The sequence below is a fragment of the Ranitomeya variabilis genome, chromosome 6 (assembly GCF_051348905.1).
Source record: "Ranitomeya variabilis isolate aRanVar5 chromosome 6, aRanVar5.hap1, whole genome shotgun sequence".
Lineage (NCBI taxonomy): Eukaryota > Metazoa > Chordata > Amphibia > Anura > Dendrobatidae > Ranitomeya > Ranitomeya variabilis.
The window spans coordinates 192,432,177-192,448,628 of NC_135237.1; the positions used below are offsets into that span (position 1 = coordinate 192,432,177).

The window sequence follows — 16,452 nt, forward strand, 5'->3', positions numbered from 1 at the left end:
TGCATAATGCATAACACAGTAGTGCGGGGCGGGGATTCAGTAGCAGGCTGGCCGCACTGCCCGCACAGTCGCACAACGGAACCCGGCACGAGCGCTAGGACGGCAAATGCTCTATGCGCCTGCGCAAGGCAGAAGAGCAGAGCGCAGGCGCAGGATTTCAGACAATAACAGCGCTGAGGGGGCGGCGAAAATCTACACAAGAGATGACTGACGGCAGTTGGGCGCTTCTAAGAGGAGGTTTCAGACCCGCCTCCAGGTACAAAGAGAGGTATTTCAGCAAAATTATAAATACATTTATTGTGGGAATAACAGAAACAAAAACTAAAAGAGCCACCTTGTTAGACTGCAGCATTACTGATGCACAAGGTGGCTCTTTTAGTTTATAACGGCTGGAGGGGGTGACAGTGGCCCTTTAAAGGTTGGGAGGGGATCAGATAATTATTTCTCACTGCAAAATGCAAATTCATATAATTTATACAATGTGATTTTCTGGATTTTATTTTTTATATTCTATGTCTCAATGTTAAAATTAACCTACCCGTAAATTTGTAGACTGTTCATGTCTTTGTCAGTGGGCAAACTTACAAAATCAGCAAGGGATCAAATACTTATTTCCCCCACTGTGTATGGTTAATCTGCAGGTAAATGGTGCTGTAATGCTGCCCAGCGACCTAAAAGTGAGGTTACATGAAGAAAGTTTCTCCCTGGAACTGTCGGCTTTCAGTCATAGGGGATGGTGCAGGGAGCGATTACAGTGATTAATTACAGCATCGCTCGCTGTACTGTGAGCGGAGGCCGGAAGCACTTTTTCTTGTACAGCCTTCTCAGCAGCACATCTGTGCAAGACGAGCTGTCAATTAAAGTGCTGCTGAAAGTATCAAAACTTTTCTCTTTAACAAAGCCTAGATATGGTGCTATTTTTGTACCATAGGTATTTGTACAACACACTATAAATATGTGTCTCCTGTTTACAAACTTGATTATAGAATTCATTTTAAAACTGGTAATTCCTTATGATCCTCAAAAGCATGACTCAGGGCTGCAGGACAAAATTTAAAATGAGCCCGCCTACTATCATGTGCCATTCTTGGTGGGCTTATATGATGCGCCCTGGAACTCTCAGGCCCAGCTACTTCTGCACTTCCTATAGCTACGTCCTTACCAAACTGGTGCGGATTCCAGATAAAGAAGAAAAGCATCTAGTGAACTAGAGGAAATAAAAGCAGAATATGGTTATTATATTCTACATCAGAAAGACCTGTTTTTTTATACATTGCAGCACTATATCATAATTGCTATACATAAAGATTACCCTACTTCAAGTGCAGTCACACCCGCAGCGATACATTTATCTGCCAAGGAACTGATGCTCTCTGATTCATAGTTCAACCATCACAAATCTCTCATCACACTGCTATGTGCAGGTCTAGTAAAATACAGAGCATGTATTATTTCAGTAGAAACTGGTACCAGCAGTTCACAGAATGTTTTATATGTGGCATATATTGGGATCATATTCCTGCATGATCTCACAAAGTATTAAAATAGCCTGGGTGTGTGATATATGTTTACTCTGATTAAATTTAGAATAAATTTGCTGAATGACTATTAATATCGTACATCCAGGTTCACAAGAAAACTATTAGGCTACGTTCCCACGATGAACTTTTGTTGAGTTTTTGACACTGTTGAATTTCTGTGCCTATTATGTAAATTAGGTAACTTGCGGTTTTTAATTGCATTTTTTAGTGCATTTCTTAACATGCGTTTTTATTGCGTTTTTGACTGCGTTTTTTGCCTTTGGTGTGTCATCCTTTAAATTAAATCTGCTTTGTTTTTTACATTTTTTGGTATTTGGCTATGACAAAACTTTATTGATATAGTTAGGTGAGGATTATACCATCAACATTTGGTTAGTTTCATTAGTTTTTCTCGAATGAAAAAATGAACTGATAAAGGTTTCCCAAACGTCTCCTATGAAACAGTCAATTGTAACTGAATAGCACGAGGAAAGAATCCGAGTGTTGTCAGATCTTTTCCTCAGAACCATAGACTTGAATTGGCGAGTTTGAGCTGAGACTTGGATTAAAATTGGACATATGTCCTTGACTTTGTGCGTACAACTCGGGTGCAAAAATATGTGGACATGATAAATGATCCTTAAACTATAATAGGTCTGAGTTCTATTTGTGAAAACCGTACATAGAACTTGTATGAGTAAAATGGACATCTGAATGAGCCCTTATAGCGCAAGAGGTTTGTTCAAATCTGATCATTTTTATTAAACATTTTCAAAAACAGATGCATAAAATTAAAAAACGGTAATGCGATACAAACATGACTTCCAAAACCCTAACCCAAACCTCCCCACTCCACTCTCAGATTCAAGAAAAATACTTCTGTTTGTTGTTCCCTATACTTCCAAGGAAATATACAGATGCCATTCATTTGTTATATTGGAAAGATCTTTCAGTATACTTTTCATCCACTGAACGGTATTTATACCATGATGGAAAATAAGATGAAGTTATACATAGCTTCTTCGTTCACATACAAATTATATTCTATCCGAAATCTTCATTTAAATCATACACACCCTTGAATATTTTATTAACCCAATCATTAATGGATGAGACCTCTGCTATGATCAAGCTATTATACCCCAACCCTGATTCTGTCAACTAGTTTTGACCTGATATTTACCCTGAGGCCACGTTCACACATTCAGTATTTGGTCAGTATTTACTGCCAGGGCGTGCTTACAGTCATTGTTCATTGTGTAGTAAGCAGTGACTGAAGCTGCTTCGGACTGCTGGCTTGGTAGGCTGTGGCTGGCTGCTGGCTTGGTAGGCTGTGGCTGGCTGCTGGTTTGGTAGGCTGTGGCTGGCTGCTGGCTTGGTAGGCTGTGGCTGGCTGCTGGCTTGGTAGGCTGTGGCTGGCTGCTGGCTTGGTAGGCTGTGGCTGGCTGCTGGCTTGGTAGGCTGTGGCTGGCTGCTGGCTTGGTAGGCTGTGGCTGGCTGCTAGCTGCTGACAGGCTGTGGCTGGTTCCAGCTCTGGTGGCAGGTTTCTTTCAGCTCTGGTGGCAGGTTTCAGCTCTGGCGGCAGGTTTCCACTCTGGCTGCAGGTCTGTGTCTTGATTGTTTGCTGGCTGGCTGGTAAATGGATGAGAGAAGCTCTATTAGCAGACTTTATATACACCTTTCCTAATTGGGGGCTGGCCAATTGTATCTGAGCATGCGCAGTTAAAAAAACAGAATCCGGGACCGAATTCCGTCATGTGACGGATCCGCCGCCCATAAGCTTCCATTCTAAGCAAACGCCGGACGGCGCTGAATCCGGCGCTGTCTGTTTTTTGCCAGAGACAAAAAACTTTACTTTGTTTGTTTTTTCCCACCGCCGGACAAACAATTTTCGCCGGCGAACGACAGATGAAACGTGAGGACATCCGTCACAATCTGTCGCTAATACAAGTCTATGAGAAAAAAAAATGGATCCAGCGGCATCATTCACTGGATCCTTTTTTTCAAAATTTGCCGGATTGAGCCTGACTGCAAAAAACTGATGTGTGAAATCAGCCTTAGGGTATGTGCACACTCTGCGGATTTTGCTGCGGATCCACAGCGGATTGGCCGCTGCAGATTTGCAGCAGTTTTCCATGCGTTTACAGTACGATGTAAACCTATGGAAAACAAAATCAGTGCACATGCTGTGGAAAAAAACACCCGGAAACGCTGCATTGTTTATTCCGCAGCATGTCAATTCTTTGTGCGGATTCGGCAGTGGTTTACACCTGCTCCATAATAGGAATCCGCAGGTGTAAAACTGCAGGTGAAATCCGCACAAAAAAACGCATAAAATCAGTGCGGGTTACCTGCGGATTTACCAAAATCAGTCCAGAAAAATCCACAAGACTTTCTGCAACTTGTGCACGTAGCCTTAGACAGTCGGACAGCATTGTAATGCTTTAGCCTGCAGATTAACCACATATCTGCAGATTGATAGCTTTTGGGGACATTTTTGTTTATTTATATTACTTATATAGCGCTATTAATTCCACAGCGCTTTACAGACATTATTACACAACACATTCCCTCTGGAGTGGGGTCTAAGGGGTAAGGTTTCAGCAGAGGCAATTTGCATATTTAAATTCCCAGAGGAGCATTGCACAGCGAATAAGCCTCCTTACCTTGACAAGCCAGCTGGTATGTCACTCTCCATAAGGAGAAACGTTACCCCTTAGACCCCACTCCAGAGCCTCTCACCTAGCCAAATCAGTTCTCATGCTTTGCACTGACGAGGGCCAACAGCCCGAAACACCGTGTCTGCGAATTGAGATAATGATTTGGCTTTTATCCTAAGTCATATTGCACGACTCGTTAAAGGGTTGATTGTGACTTGTAGGATCGCTACTTCCAATAGGTGGCGCTATAGAGTTAAGTCCTCTTTTTTTCAGCAGAGGCAATTTGCATATTTAAATTCCCAGAGGAGCATTGCACGGCGAATAAGCCTCCTTACCTTGACAAGCCAGCTGGTATGTCACTCTCCATAAGGAGAAACGTTACCCCTTAGACCCTTAAAGTATGTTCACACAGAGATTTTTTATAGCATTTTTCTCATAAGAAAAACATAGAATGTTTCTAGAGAAATAAACTGTGTACATTACATACATTTTCATGCAGGTTTTTTTTGCATTTTTATGCTTTCTATTGAATGAGGAAAAAAAGCAGAGAAAAAGGCAGAACAGCAGAAACAATGTATTTGGTGTTCAGGGGTGTATTGATCGAGGTTGTGACAGGGCCCATAGACACCAGCACATGTTCAGCTGAAGTATATTGCGGCGCAGAGACCCATATGGCCCATGCGCTGCCATACACACTGCTGGCCAATCAGACACTGATAACTGACATCGGCGAACCAGTCACAGACTGCTTGTCACTTACACCCAGAAGTCAGCTGCTATCTTCAGAATAGGACGCTGTGGGGCGTGGAAGCAAAGTGGGAGGTGAATAGAATTGTTTATTTTTTATGCGTTAAAGAACAGTGGCAGAACGGGGAACGTATGAACCAGAATGGGAAACATATGTACCAGGATGATGGACATATATACCAGGTTGAAGGATATATTTACCAGGATGAAGATCATATATACCAGAATAAGGGACATATTTACCAGGATGGTGGACACACAAACACTGGGAGAACATACAAATTCCTTGCATATATTGTCCTTGGTGGGATATGAACCCAGGACCCCAGCGCTGCAAAGCAACAGTGCTAACCACTGAGCCACAGTGCTGCCCTTGAGATTGTTCCAAAAAAATAATTATTTCTCACAGAAAATGATTGTAATTACTGTACATGTTTTGTCATGCAAATTAATTTTCTTTGTGTGTAGTCGAGCAACACAAAAAAAAGCACATAAGCAATTGGGCGTAATTTCACACAAACCCCAAAATGGGCAGGACAAAATTTTTGGCACCTTTCCAAAATTGTGGGTAAACAACTTTGTTTCAAGCATGTGATTCTCATTCAAATTTACCTGTGGCAAGAAACAGGTGTGAGTAATATGAAAATCACACCCAAAACCAAATAAAAAGTGAAGAAGTTGACTCAATCTTTGCATTGTGTGTCACACTAAGCATTGAGAACAGAGAACCAAAATTGTTGAAATATATCAACAATCTCAAGGTTACAAGTCCATCTCCTGAGATCTTGATAATCCTTTGTCCACTGTGCGCAACATAATCCAAATGAAAATATACCAAATAAATGTTATGTACAAGAAAATGTAGAAAAGTGAATCTTGTGTCTTCACATTCTAAAAAAAACATAATATTTGTATTTTTTGTCCCTTCTTGTGGACTGAGATTAAGTTTTTATTAGTACTATTTTGTGATACAATATAACAAATTCAAGGTATCACAGAGTACGCTTACAGTCAATACAGGATTATCAATGTAGATTAAAAAAAATCATCATATCGATTTTCTAAGGATGGACTCCCTGACGAAGGTAGACGTGGAAACGCACATCCGGATGGGTGCATCCTAGTGTGACCCTTGGCTTCTGGCTTCTACCCAGGTATATATATTTACACTGTGTTCCAAAAGTCATCACCCGTTAGAGTATACAACAAATTTTATTCAAGAAACCTCCCAATGATAACAGTATAATCTCCAAAATGAATAAAAACTCAAAATGCACTGTTCCAAATTATTATGCACAGTAGAATTTCTGAACATTTGATATGTTTTAAAGAACTGAAAATGCTCATTTGTGGAATTTGCAGCATTAGGAGGTCACATTCACTGAACAAAAAAGCTATTTAACTCCAAAACATCCTAAACAGGCCAAGTTACATGTTAACATAGGAACCCTTCTTTGATATCACCTTCACAATTCTTGCATCCATTGAACTTGTTTTTGGAGAGTTGCTGCTTGTATTTCTTTGCATGAAGTCAGAATAGCCTCCCAGAGCTGTTGTTTTGATGTGAACTGCCTCCCACCCTCATAGATCTTTTGCTTGATGATGCTCCAAAGGTTCTCTATAGGGATGGGGTCAGGAGAAGATGGTGGCCACACCATGAGTTTATCTCCTTTTATGCCCATAAAGGCCAATGATTCTGAGGTATTCTTTGCAGCTTGAGATGGGACATTGTCATGCATGAAGATGATTTTGCTCCTGAAGGCACGATTCTGCTTTTTATACCACGGAAGAAAGTTGTAAGTCAGAAACTCTGTATACTTTGCAGAGGTAATTTTCACACCTTCAGGAACCTTAAAGTGCCCTACCAGCTGTTTCCCCATGATTCCGGCCCAAAACATGACTCCTCCACCTCCTTGCTGACGTCGCAGCCTTGTTGGGACATGGTGGCCATCCACCAACCATCCACTACTCCATCCATCTGGACCATCCAGGGTTGCTCGACCCTCATCAGTAAACAAGACTGTTTGAAAATTAGTCTTCATGTATGTCTGGGCCCACTGCAACTGTTTCTGCTAGTGAACACTGTGTAGGGGTGGACGAATAGTAGGTTTATGCACCACAGCAAGCCTTTGAAGGATCCTACAACTTGAGGTTCGAGGGACTCCAGAGGCACCTGCAACTTCAAATAACTGTTTGCTGCTTTGTAATGATATTTTGGCAGCTGCTCTCTTAGTCCAATTAATTTGTCTGGCAGAAACCTTCCTCATTATGCCTTTATCTGCATGAACTCTGTGCTCTGTTTCAGTCACAAATCTCTTCACAGTATGATGATCACTCTTAAGTTTTCATGAAATATCTAATGTTTTCATACCTTGACCAAGGCATTGCACTATTTAACGCTTTTCGACAGCAGAGAGATCCTTTTTATTTCCCATATTGCTTGAAACCTGTGGCCTGCTTAATAATGTGGAACATCATTTTTAAGTAGTTTTCCTTTAATTAGAATCACATGGAAAACTAATTCTCACATGTGTTTAAGATTGACTTCAGTGATCCATTGAGCCCTGAGACACAATACCATCCACGAGTTTATATGAAAAACAAAACAATTAAATCTTTATGACACTTAAATCCAATTTGCATAATAATTTGGAACACACTGTATTTGTGCAGATATAGGGTGTCAATGGCGCTAGCGTATAAAATGGATCCCTGACGAAGGAATCTGGCAATTCCGAAACGTGTAGGAATTGGTTCCCACAGAGCTCTGTACATCGTCACATGCCTGGTCACGCTCCTGGTCAAGTGAGTTCTGACGTCATGCAAGGTACTGCATGCTCACCACAGGTTGCCGGCTTCTACTGCGATTGCTTCACATGCACAAGGTTTTACCAGAGAAGCAACAGGGGCGTCTGTCACCGGCCGGGACAGCGCTCCGGAAGATCCCACTTTCCGAACTCCTATTGCTGATGCCTTTGTGAAACCCCCTCTCTCCTCTGGGATTGTCTAAAATCTGACCACTGGATCACCCTTTCATCTCCGCTACATAAGGTAATCCATGACCTATTAACACCTTATCACCCTGGTTTAACTTCATGTACTTAAACCTTTGAACCTTATTACTGTAGTCCACTCACTGAAGGGCATACATATCCAGTGCAAATACACAGTTTTGCATTGTATATATATTTATTTACATATTATTTGGATAATTTTGCCACAATTACAAGTGCTTCTCACTAAATTATAATATAATCAAAAAGTTAATTTAATTGAGTTCTTCAATGCAAAAAGTGAAAGGCATATTATATAGTAATTACAAACAAAGTTATCTATTTTAAGTGTTTATTTCTGTTAATGTTGATGATTATGGCTTACAGCAAATGAAAACCCAAACGTCATTGTTACAGAACCCCCCAGCACCCAGAATATGCTATGCAGTTATTTGTATATATAATAGGTTCCATGTGAGATATATGTCCCTAATGCATCAGCCCACAGGCTGCGCCCCTGGGCAGAGGAGACAAGATATCCCTCTTCTGATCTCCCCCACCTTTGTAATTCCCACAGTAAATATCAGCAGGCTCCGGCCCCCTGCGGCTATTGTAATGTATGTCTCGCCTGCCGCTTTTGAATGGACCTGCCCTCTGTATCTGTTGTTACATATATTCTGTGTTCGGTGAAAAAAGTGTTGTGAGACTGGAAATACGTGGAGAAGCAGTCAGCTTTTATATGCTCTCATGTAATCAAGGAATTTCAGCCAGCGTCCTTCATTCAGACTCCAGTCTATGCAAAGTGGACCTCCTGAAACACGGGGTGGTACTGAAAGAGGTACCCCAGCTTGGTAGACCCCGTTACACTGGTGGCAAACAGCGGGATCTGATACCCCTTCTACAGGAGGAAAGGAATGAATGGAAAACAACTACCAGGTAGTGGGGAAAATAGCTGACACCACCTATAATGTCTCCGATTGTGACGACCCCAGGGTTATCCGCATGTTCCATGTGAACATGCTGAAGCCCTACCAGGAGCGCCCTAAAGAGGTAGTGGCCATCTGTGCACCTGAAGCAGAGGATGTAGCTGGACTCCCCTTGCCTGATGTCTTAGGGGAGAGGACTCAGTCTAAAACATGGGACCAGGTACACTGGGGTGAAGACCTAGGTCCCCGGGAGAGACAGCAGGCAGAGGCGTTGTTGAGGCAGCGACAGAGGATGTTTTCAGCGATACCGGGGTACACCCACCTGGCACAACACAAGGTTGAGACCCAGGATCAGACCCCCCTGAGACAACCCCCCTTCCGTGTCCCTGAGTCTGTACGAGAAGGGATGCGACAAGAGATACGAGAGATGTTGCGTTTAGGGGTAATTGAAGAATCAGATAGTCCCTGGGCATCCCCCGTAGTGTTAGTGCCCAAGAAGGATGGGACTACACGGTTTTGTGTAGACTATCTCAGGCTCAATGAGAAAATGGTGATGGATGCATATCCCATGCCTCGCGTGGATGAGCTGTTAGACCGGCTGGCGGGGGCAAAGTATTTGACCACCATCGATCTATGCAAAGGCTACTGGCAGATTCCCCTTAGTCCTGACGCTATTCCCAAGTCTGCATTTGTCACTCCGTTTGGCTTATTCCAGTTTCGAGTTATGCCATTCGGGTTGAAGAATGCCCCTGCGACCTTCCAGAGGCTGGCTGACCGGCTTCTGGATGGTCTCCAGGACTATGCGTGTGCCTACCTGGATGACATCGCCATCTACAGTGCGACATGGGAAGAGCATCTAAATCACCTAGAGACAGTATTAGACAGGATCCACAAGGCTGGAATCACCCTGAACCCAAACAAGTGTCACGTGGGCAAAGCGGAGGTTCAGTATTTATGACATTGGGTGGGAAGTGGGAAACAGCGACCAGAACCAGCCAAGATTGAGGCCATAGCCAAATGGCCCACCCCACGCACTAAAACCCAGGTCATGGCGTTTCCTTGTTCACACAGACGCTTCTATGTTTGGATTGGTGGCAGTACTGAGCCAAGTCGGGCCGGACGGCCAAGAACACCCGGTAGCTTACCTGAGTCGGAAACTACTGCCCCGTGAAGCAATCTTTGCGGCCATCGAGAAGGAGTGCCTGGCAGTAGTATGGGCACTCAAAAAGTTACAACCATATTTGTATGGACGGCAGTTTTCCCTCCTAACGGACCATAATCCCCTAGTCTGGCTTAATCGGGTCTCCGGAGACAACGCCAGATTACTGCGATGGAGTTTAGCCCTACAACCTCTGGACTTCACCATCCACTACAGACCCGGCAAACAAAACGGTAACGCCGATGGACTAAGTCGACAAACGGAACTTATACCAACCCCATAAACTTCGGTCATCCCCAAACCGATCCGTTAAGGATCAGACTGTGTATGCCGATCACGTCGCTGAAAGGGGGAGCCGTGTTACAGAACCCCCCAGCACCCAGAATATGTTATGCAGTTATTTGTATATATAATAGGTTCCATGTGAGATATATGTCCCTAATGCATCAGCCCACAGGCTGCACCCCTGGGCAGAGGAGACAAGATATCCCCCTTCTGACCTCCCCCACCTTTGTAATTCCCACAGTAAATATCAGCAGGCTCCGGCCCCCTGCGGCTATTGTAATGTATGTCTGGCCTACCGCTTTTGTTTTGTTGCTGGTGATTAACCCTCGGGCTTCCACCAGATCTTTTAATGTAGTCCTCTTTAACTTCTGGTGGAAGCCCGGGGGTTAATCGCCAGCAACAAAACAAAAGCGGCAGGCCAGACATACATTACAATAGCCGCAGGGGGCCGGAGCCTGCTGATATTTACTGTGGGAATTACAAAGGTGCGGGAGGTCAAAAGGGGGATATCTTGTCTCCTCTGCCCAGGGGCGCAGCCTGTGGGCTGATGCATTAGGGACATATATCTCACATGGAACCTATTATATATGCAAATAACTGCATAACATATTCTGGGTGCTGGGGGTTCTGTAACACGGCTTTACTGTGGGAATTACAAAGGTGGGGCAGGTGTTTTATATTAATCAGAACCTGTCAGCAGGATTGTGCATAGTAACCTACAGACAGTGTCAAGTCGGCGCTGTTATACTGATTAAAATGATACCTTCATTGATGAAATCCGTCTTGTGGTTGCTTTTTAATCTTTACTTTCAGTTTTGTGTTAATGATATGCTTGTGCCCTAAGGCGGGTCTGGAGAGGGAGTCTGCATGTGGTGCTCTGATTAGATATTCATAATGCAGACTGCTGACAGGTCATTGATCCCTCAGTGACCTGCCCCCTAGTTTGCATAATGAATACCTGTACTACTGAAGAAAAAATCAAACGCTTCGTTGCACCTGCACTGCAGCATAATCGCATGTTTAGTGTCCAGTTAATAAGTATTCTTGATGTTATTGAGCAAGTGTAAAAAAAAATCTATTTGAAAATGGTGCTTGCCACGCCTGCGCAGTAGCACATATTGGTGTGTATAGAGATGCGATAGCTACTATTGCACAGGCGCTGGCAGCTCCATCTTGCTGAAGAAGAAAAAAAAAAATTTCCTCCTCTAAAATGGCGCCGCCCGCACCTGCGCAGTAGCAGTTCTCGGCAATCTCTATACACACATACACACATTATACACACATTATACACACATTATGCAAACTAATGGGCAGGTCAGTGAGGGAGTTGAGTCGCCCATCAGGGCAGTGGGGTACTCGGTACCGGGTCCAGTCGCAATTAAAGGGGTGGTCACGGTGGCAGCAACCCGGTCTGTGGCCCTGGGTGCCCAAGTAAAAAGGGCGATTTTTAAAGGGGTTGTGGAAATAATGAAAGTTCGTGATGCCACCTGTGGTTCTCGTTCAGAGGTGACCGATGCTGCTTAAGGGGTCCTCTGGGGGCGATGGTGCTGCAGCAAAGATGGTGTCGCTGCTCACAGGTGAAGCGGTGTCCCTAGTGCTCCTGGTGCGCTTGGCAGGGATGGTGAATGCCGGCAAATAAATGGAGGACACATGGTTGCAGTCTTTACCTGGTTTATTCTTGTTATACAGCCTCAGTCCAGGGTACCGGCAACAGGTAAAGATGGAGTCCAGGCAGCCCGAAGACAGGTGGAAATCCCCTTGACAGGTCAGATTGGGGGCCTTCCACTATGCGCTGGTCTGTGGTCCCTTGCTGCCTGTAGCTCTCTAACAAGGCCCTCTTTCTTCCCTGTCCAAGGACAGTACCTGCACGGTAGGCAACTTGAGCCATCTATTTGGGGTCTCTGTCCACGGTGACTCTGGACTCTGATTGCTGCTGTACCTCAGGTATTATGTGGGCAAGTCCCTTTTAGTTTCCTGCCCTCCAGTTCTGCTGTGGGACCTGTAGTTCCTCATGACATCGGGCTCCCAGTGCCCGGTTTCTGCACTCAGCTTAAAGAGGCCCAGTAGCAGTCCTCCTCTAGCTCCTAAGTCCTTCTGTGCCCCTTCACTGTCTGCTACCAACTGTCAACTCTCTGCTTGTCTGCACCAGACTAACTGACTCCTCTTCCAGACCAGGATGTATATAGGGAAGTTCCCTTTAAACCGGGTTTAGAGCTCCCCCTTCTGGCCAGGAGTCAGAAAATGTTGCATGTAAGATTACCTGCCAAAGGGATCCCTCCTGTCTCCAGGCATGGCATTACCCTCCCCGAGATGAAGGCAATACCACTGTGGTACCTGAACTCCTGGGGAGACACAGATCAGTGTCCCTATGTACACCTATATCTACCTATATCTTGATCCAATAAAGCTTAATATATGTTTTACCGCCATATTGGCCTTTTGTCGGTTTTTCTTTCTCTTGTAGTTTACTATAGGTCATCTATGTAAAATTAATGGATTTCCAACACTCAACACCCCCACTGATCAGCCAAAAACTGCTCTGACATCAGCTGTAACCCCACAAATTTCATATTGATGACCTATCCTATGGCTTGATTATCAATAGTTCAGTCCTGGACAACCCCTTTAATGTTTAAGTTTCACATCCACTTTTGTTTAATTTCAGTGTTTAATTACAGTGAAGCACCCAAAAAGTAAACAAAGTAAAAAAAAAAAAAAAAACCTTTCTGAAACTGCTAAAAAACTGTGAAGGAAACCGTATACTAAAGTGCAGTCTATTAAATTGGCACTTCATTAAAGGCACTCAGTTTTAGCTTTATAAATTCATTCATAACTGTAGTGTGCACTGGCAAGAGGGATTTCACATCCTGTAATGAAGAATATACCGGAGATATTCGAGTATAAGCCGACCGGAGTATAAGCCGAGGCACTTACTTTTGCCAAGGAAAACTGGGTAAGCTTATTGACTCGAGTATAAGTCGGGTATGTATTGTCCCCTCATCGCTGTCCTGCTATGCGAGGCACCCCCTTTCCTGCTCTGGTATGTGGCTCCCCCCATCCTGCCCTGGTATGTGGCTCCCCTGTCCTTCTATGTGGCTCCTCCATTCTCTCCTGGTATGTTTGTCTCCCCCTGTTGTGTGCATGGCTCTTCCGGTCCCACATGGCTCGGCTCCCCCTGTTGTATGCATGGCTCCCCCGATCCCGCATGGCTCAGCTCCCCCGGTCCCGCATCGTTGTATGCATGGCTCATATGCCCCCTGTCCTACTCACCTCCTTATGCCGTCGCTGCATCTCCGTCCCTGCATCTCCGTTTTCCCGCGCCGACAGCTCTCCTCTCCTCTGCTCAGCGGTCACGTGGTACCGCTCATTAAGGTAATGAATATGTACTCCACGCCTATGGGAGTGGAGACACGTCCATATTCATTAAATTAATGAGCGGTACCACGTGACCTCTCAGCACAGGAGAGGAGAACTGCCGGCACCAAGACAACGGAGATGCAGGGACGAAGATACAGCAATGGAGGGTGAGTATTATGTCTTCTGTTAGCCAGCGGCTGCAGCTATAGCTTTCACTGTTCCACAGCTGCCAACTCCTGCCGCTGCTCTGCTGCTCCCCTCCCCCGCCAGCGTTCTGGGCAATTGACTCATGTATAAGCCGAAGGGGGCATTTTGCAACACAAAAAATGTGCTGAAAATCTCGGCTTATACACGAGTATATACAGTACTTACGGTATATACTTTACATATGCTTTTGTAACGCCTTTAACACTTTTGTTCACATGTTGGAAACCTGCTCGGCAACTTTAGTATGTGTTAATAGATAAATGGTGTATCTCTTTATGACATGTTTTGCTATACAACATATTTTTTGTCTGCCTCCTTTATTTCACTGTTCACATTGTTATGCTTTCAAAATGTATTTTTGATCAGAAAGCTCTTTAATATACAAAAGATATTTTTCATTTGTTGCATGTAAAATAGCACCTTTAGTATACGTGACCCCACATTGTCTCAGCTACCCTGGCATTTGTGCAACTGTATGATTTTTTTAAGCAACAACAGCAAAAATGCTAGAACACACAATTTAAAGGGGCTGTCCGGTCCAAATTAATAAGTCTGCAGTCACTGTGTGTGTGTGTGACTGCAAACTCATGAATCCCCCCAGAGCACGCACTGTGTACTGTGGGGATTCACCGGTTTATGTCCTGGGACCGGAGGGTTTATATGCATTATACATACTTTCGGCCAGTGGGCGCAACCTTGCTTCATACACTTGTATGGAGCGAGGCCACACCCTCTAGTCAACCATGCCCATTGGCTGGCCACGTCTCTAGTTGGGGTGTGGCCTCACTCAATACAGGTGTATAAAGCAAGACCACTCCCACTGGATGGGCTCTGGCTAGGATTATGCATAACTCATACGTACCCTCCGATCATGTCTCAGAAACCGTTGAATCCCTGCAGCTGAGGGGAGTCATAAGTCTGCAGTCACACAGAGTAACTGTAGACTAATCGATTTGGACCAGACAACCCCTTTAAGCAAATCATCATTGGTTTACTGAATTGTCTTCTAATATCAGAAGAAAAGAGCCACAACAAAGAGGAACCTCTGCTCTGGTGGTCTGTACAGTATCATATGGTTACCTTACTGTTTTACTGCTGTAAACAATGTATATCTCTTGGAAGAGCCTGAATTTCTGCATTGATTACAGATATCGACAGTCTAATGAGACTAATATGAACAGGTAAAACACTGAGAAAATGGAGTAGCCATAAACATCCAATGAAGTTAAAAAAATCTTTATTGAAGCAAAATGTTTAGAATTGAGAGTCCTCAGTGGTTGATACCTTTTAATGGCTAACTGAAAAGATGGTAACAAATTGCAAGCTTTCAAGACTACTCAGGTCTCTTCATCCTCCACCTGAGTAGTCTCGAAAGCTTGCAATTTGTTACCATCTTTTCAGTTAGCCATTAAAAGGTATCAACCACTGAGGACTCTCAATTCTAAACATTTTTCTATCTACTGGCTAACACGGTAGGTATATCTTTCCTTTATTGAAGCAATTAATTTAAAAATAGTTAACATTAATTACAAATATGTCAAATGAGGAGGAATAGAGGATGGAGAGGAGCAAATAGATTCAACATATCAAACAGCACTCAATATATTTATTGATGTTTATACCAGTTCTAACTCAAACGCTGGCACTGGTGCCAGGACATAATCTCTCATTGCACACGCCTCATCGTTTTAGTGAACGTGCTCACAGAGCGAGAGCAATGTAAAGGGCTGGTACAAGCACTATGGTCCCCGGAAATCGGCACTGGGGCCGGATAAAAAGTTACGTGTCCCACCGGCCTGCCCTTCCCCACCCCTGCACTCTCCTAACAAAAGCCAGTGGTGCAGCAGTCATTAATGGCTGCTGTTTGCTGCTATACGACTCTCACCTCACACAGAGTGCACTGCTAAGGAAGCATTGTGTTGTGGGTAGGACCGTGATGCAGAAAACAGTCAGGACTATTTGTGCTGCAGGATGAGACCTGCGGGGGTTAAGCAATATATTGGTTTCATTTTGATGTATGATAGCATATTAGAAATATATTCCCTGGAATACCCTGCTACACAAAAGTGAGGATTCAGATGGCTTTAGTTAAAATGCAGTTGTTTGCATAGTCTTATTAGGCTCACTTTTACAGCCAGATTTGGTAGCGCTGGCTGGATGGCTTTTCATAGCAAACTATCATTTAATAGCTCTTGAGAAACTGTGGGTTGTGATAACTTTATGTACTGCAATGTAATTATAATAATTAGAATTAAACAAATTAGTCATATAGTGTTACATAAGAGTTAGCTACCGCCTAAGAATAAGGAGGGCTGCAGTCACATCATTTATAAGTCGATATTAATGAGTAACCATCCGACACAAACACTCGGAGGACTTTGACTTTCCTAATTCAGCAAACTGCCGAAATGTCATGTGTGGTAGTGTGGCAGCCTGCACAGGACTATGTCTACTCGGACTCTGCTGGGCCTGGATTATCTGCTGCCAAAAAACTTTCCTTTTCACTGGGAGATTTAACTAAGGAGACAAAGAAGACTAGAGACATCGGGGTTACTCTAGGAACTTACTTTATCAATCCCAGGTATTTATATGCACTCT

The 16,452-nt window shown here is 43.9% G+C and overlaps 1 protein-coding gene across 5 annotated transcripts in view; it reads left to right on the forward strand.

Moving 5' to 3' along the window:
- The window catches only part of COBL (cordon-bleu WH2 repeat protein), a 957,553-nt gene that overhangs the window by 232,544 nt on the left and 708,557 nt on the right, over positions 1–16,452 (forward strand). For 3 of the 5 annotated variants that reach the window (XM_077269349.1, XM_077269352.1, XM_077269350.1), the window contains exon 1: positions 16,218–16,435. The exons of the other annotated variants lie outside the window; for them this stretch is intronic. In XM_077269349.1, the coding sequence (XP_077125464.1) occupies positions 16,263–16,435 (173 nt within the window). In that variant the 5' untranslated portion in view covers positions 16,218–16,262. Of the gene's footprint in view, positions 1–16,217; positions 16,436–16,452 lie in introns of those variants that run through there. 5 annotated transcript variants of the gene reach the window in all.